This window comes from Nicotiana sylvestris, chromosome 10, assembly GCF_000393655.2.
Source record: "Nicotiana sylvestris chromosome 10, ASM39365v2, whole genome shotgun sequence".
In the NCBI taxonomy this organism is placed as follows: domain Eukaryota; kingdom Viridiplantae; phylum Streptophyta; class Magnoliopsida; order Solanales; family Solanaceae; genus Nicotiana; species Nicotiana sylvestris.
This window is the reverse complement of record NC_091066.1, coordinates 39,869,496-39,874,319: the sequence shown is the minus strand read 5'-3', so window position 1 is coordinate 39,874,319 and position 4,824 is coordinate 39,869,496. Positions and strand designations below refer to the sequence as shown.

Below are 4,824 nucleotides of genomic sequence, written 5' to 3'. Positions count from 1 at the left end.
GACATGTTCAACCGCACGCTCATATGTTACATTGCCCATGGAATCATACACATACATAATTTTATCTTTAAAGTCCAGAATTTCAAAAAAGTAGTGCGTAGATCTCTCGCCCGTCATTGGCTTAAGTCGAAATGGAAAGAATACTTTTCTGGCAGAAGCCCATGAGATACCACAGGAAAGGTCGAGGCCTTTTACGTAGTTGGCCATCTTTTCATTTGTTGATTCTTCCTCAAACCAACTAAAGTCTGTAATGACCGAATAACCGCTTCTTCTTCTTCTTCTTCTTGAGCCTGTTGTTTGGATATCCTCTTTCTCTTTGATTTGCTCTCTTTTTGATCCTCCATTCTCTTTTACTTCCTTTTTCTAATTTTATCCATCTGTTCTTCTGAAGGATGAATACCAGCCAGCTTAGTCATATACTGATCAAAAATTAAATCTGTTACTGCAAATCTTGATTTTGGATAAGCTGGAAGGTGATAGCAATATTTTTTGCGCAAGTAATATATGCCCACATCCATATGCTGCAAATAAACAACAACAAATGATAACATGTGAAAAAACTACAAACATCATGACAAAAACTTAAGCCTATTCAGTTTGAAGTGTTAGAAAATAATCTAAAAAACTTCAGCATGTTTGATTTAAAAGTTTTGAAAAAACTAGAGAATGCATGTCAAAAACTTCAGCACGATTTGGCTGAAGTTTTAGCAAATAAGCTAAAAAACTTCAGCATTTTAGTATAAATAAAGCTGAAGTTTTCCAAATTACAGTACACAAACTTTACTATAAAAAATAAGCTGAAGTTTTGGGAAATACAGTTGAAAACCAATTCAAAAAACAAACATAATAACTTACTTCATCTGCAAGATCAGAGTTAGGATCCATAAGCTCGGTAAAGAATGATTTTCGAATATCAATTCCAGCTAATATGAATGGATTGGAATCATATTCACTGGCATCTATCTTCAACCACTCTGTAAATCTTTGCATCAATCCACTGTCTTGATTAACATAATGGAAGGGACACCTTCGTATATTCTTTCCTACTTTCCAATCTTGCACCCTTTCCTTTCGTTTATGAACTACGTAAGGATATCTCAACCAAATACTCTCCATACGAATCCTTTTTCCTATTTTATCTGGTTTTCCTTTTGCTTGCTCTTCATGCTGTTCCGTCACAACTAACTGCTGTTGTTCAGCAGCAGGGGGAAAAACAACAGCCATCGTGGCAGATGCTTGACCAACTCCCTGCTGTTCACGACATTTTTGTGTCTCTTCACGAACAACAACAGCAACAAAATTACCTTCTGAAATAGTCCCTTATGTACTACTAAGTGAAAATGAACATAAATTGAAGTTGGGGATATCACTGGTATCACACATAGGAGAACTAGAAATCTTCCTTCTCTTAGGTTTGGGAAGAAGTTCCGATGCATCAGATGAGATCTGCAAAAGCAAGGAAAATATAAACATAAATAAAATTGATAGAAAACACACATTAGGCAAAAAAAATAGATTGTAATCGAATTGCAGAAAATAACTACCTGGTCTAAGTGTTGCGACACAGATGGTGTTTGCATTCCAACAGATCCTGTATCTTCATGCAAAAAAAAATAATACTGACTAAATTTTATAAAGTAATACCAATACACTTCACACCCATCTGTGAGGCAACAAGTGTGAATATATGTATTTCTCCTTTTTCATATAGTTGTATAAGCTCACCAAATTCTTTTTGAGCTGCCTTGAGTCTTTCTGAAAAGTCATTCAAAAACATAAAAACGAAAATAAAGTATGTAAAATTTCAAACTGTAAAAAATATACTTCGATCAAATATAATAAATTCATGATCTATAGAATACCTTGACATTTGTCTTCTACTGTGGTTTCCCCAGGCTACATGCCTTTGTCGATATCAGCATTTCCAGCTTCAGTCAATTGTGAACCAACATCGAGGAACATTGGATTATTCTCTGGAAGGTTTTTCTCAACTCTACCTTCATTTAATTCAGCATCATCAGAGAGTTTTTGAGTTGTGTCAATTGAGGCACAACTAGTTTCAATTTCCACATATTCATAAAGAGGGGGAATAGATCAACTAGTTTTTCTATATATATAACATAGAAAAAATTTATACATGTAGTGAAAATTTCATTACAGGATATTATAAAAAAACAGTTAAAACTTCAACTCTAAGAAGGCTGAAGTTAGTCAGTCACAAACAAAAACTTCAGCTCTAGAGCTGAAGTTCGAAAGTTACAAAAATAAAAACTTCAGCTCTAGAGCTGAAGTTCACCAGTTACAAACCAAAACATTCAACAAAAAAATATGTTGTAGTTTTTACAAAAAACACAAACACATGAAACAAAACTTCAGCTCCTATCTAAGGTATCATTGAAATATTATAAACTTCACACTTTGTACCTGTAGTAACAATTTCCTGTGTATCACCACCTAGAAGTTCTTTGTAAATAGCTAGTAATCCTGCATACCGATCGTCTTTCCCAATAGTGCTAGACACATCACTCGCTTTCACTTCTAAAGTACAAACAGGTGCTTGATCTCCATCGCCAAACAAATTGCCTTTTCCAATATCACTTTCCAAAGCACACTCGGTGCATGTTTTTCAGTGCCAACAACTTGATCATCTGCACCTTTCTCAATTGTTAACTCTTCATCATTTCCATCTTTACTCTGTCTACAAACACTGGATTGTTCCTCTCCACCTTGTTGTTGAACATGTTCATCGCCTTCAACAGTCGCTTCCTTATGTGTAGCATTATCATCTACGACTTTACGCAATGCATCACGAGCAATATGTTCTTCAGTCACAACAACTTGATTACTTCCAATATTCTCAGTTGATAACTGTGCTTTATCATTTCCATCTCTGCTCAATCTATCAGCACTGGAACATTCCTCTTCAACTTGTTCTTGAACATGTTGATCGCCTTCAAAAGCCGATGGATGTTCGTAACAGTCGTTCATCCTATCATATTCTCGATGGTTACTCAAATCAAAATTTCTCTCGTCCATTCCATTTGATTTGTTGACAATCGTAAACAACTGTTCAAACTTCTCATCGAAATATTCCTAGAAAAAAATTACTAACAATGATTAATCTGAATAATATCAGCAGAAATAAAAAGACTTCTCTATAAATTAGCTTACCTTCACTTTTACAAAAACTGCATCCACAATAGCAGATCAATCCTCCTTTTTAAACTTATCGAAAACTTCGTTCACGATCGTGCTTCTTTCTTTTTCTGCATGCCTTTGAACCTCCGTCGTTAACCTCTAGAATAGATACACAACAAAAATTCAGATATAGAAGAAAACTTCAGCTCAAAAACATACTGTACTTTTACAAAAACAAAACCAAAAAACTTCAGCTCAAAACTTACATAACATATTGTCTCAAGTAATTCATTGTCATCAAAGTAAGATGTAGAACAGGTAGAACGACTCTGGGTACGAGATGATTCGCCAATAAAAGGAGTTCGATTCGGTTCTTTTGATCGATTCCGACTACGTGGTGATTCACCAATGACATGAGTTCGATTCGCTTCTTTTGATCGACTCAGAGTACATGGTGATTTACCAATGATAGGAGTTTGATTCGCTTCTTTTGATCGACTCAGAGTACGCGGTGATTCACCAATTGAAGGAACTGCATTAACTACCTTTGAACTAATCTGGTTGCATGGTAATTGTCCAATTAAAGGCATTGAATTCAATTCCTCTTCTGTAGGAATTATATCCAATACCCTAAAGTCGCAATATCTCTGTTTAATATAAAAAAGTATATTATGATGAGAAAAAAACTAATACATCAACATATTAACACAAAGACAAAAAAAAATTAACTTACTTCGTGAGTACTGAACATATGATAAAGTTCGGGAAATTTAGGCTCTCCCACACATACATAACGTAACATCCTGGGGACCTGAGGGGTATCAAGGTACTCATCCTCTATTATATACTTCTCCCGAACATCTGGAAAGCGCTCATAGAACCAAGCACATAACGAATATGGAAATCCACCAAGTTTATACTCAGTTGTATGTAATTTGTTCTGCTTGTCCAATGCATGTTTCAGTGAATAAATGAGCTTCTCATAAGCCACATTACCCCAAGGATATTCAACACAAACCTTATCATCTTCAACAATAGATTCATACTCCTCCATCATAGAAGACTCGGTATTTTTCCCAAACAAAATAAACTCTATAACAAGAATTTTCATAAGCTTAACAGCATCATCATCACTCTCGCATACGTGTACGTGATTCACAACATTCTTTGGAATTTCATTGCGAGTCATAAAACTTCGAATGTCCTTCAAAGTCACACCCTTGGATTTACCAAAATAGCGCTTCAGAATATTGCTCTCTCGATTAATTGGTTTTTCAACATTATGTACTGTGATCCGCAAACCACACATAATGTGAAAGTCTTCAAGGGTGAAGGAAACATCATGGCCAAAAATCTTGAAACTAATGGAGTCTCGATCATTCATGAATATTCGAGAAAGACACAGACAATGAACCAACTTCATGCTGCATTTGAAATTCTCCATAGCCATAATGTATCAAAATGTACTATTATTAAGCTTATCCCGTTGTGTAGGAGTCAAGAAAGTTGCAATTAATTTCTTCAAATCATGGTTCCCCTTCCAGTAACCCTTAGAGTTAAACCAATCTCCAAACTCAAAATATCTTTGCCCTGGTCTTGTAGGTGGAGGAGTAGGGACATAAGGACCTGGGGGTATTATAGGTTGTCTAGGTGCTTTAGGTGCTTTGCCTACTTTAGCTGCATTAG

General features: G+C 35.4%; 1 protein-coding gene across 1 annotated transcript; it reads right to left on the bottom strand.

Moving 5' to 3' along the window:
- Positions 1 to 2,538: 2,538 nt before the first annotated feature.
- On the bottom strand, positions 2,539 to 4,588 carry LOC138879219 (uncharacterized). The gene is made up of 4 exons (XM_070158816.1): positions 3,950 to 4,588; positions 3,602 to 3,785; positions 3,172 to 3,188; positions 2,539 to 3,093 (listed from the first exon to the last, which is right to left on the bottom strand). Exons 1-4 carry the CDS (start codon positions 4,586 to 4,588, stop codon positions 2,539 to 2,541), a joined length of 1,395 nt encoding a protein of 464 aa, XP_070014917.1.
- Positions 4,589 to 4,824: the final 236 nt, after the last annotated feature.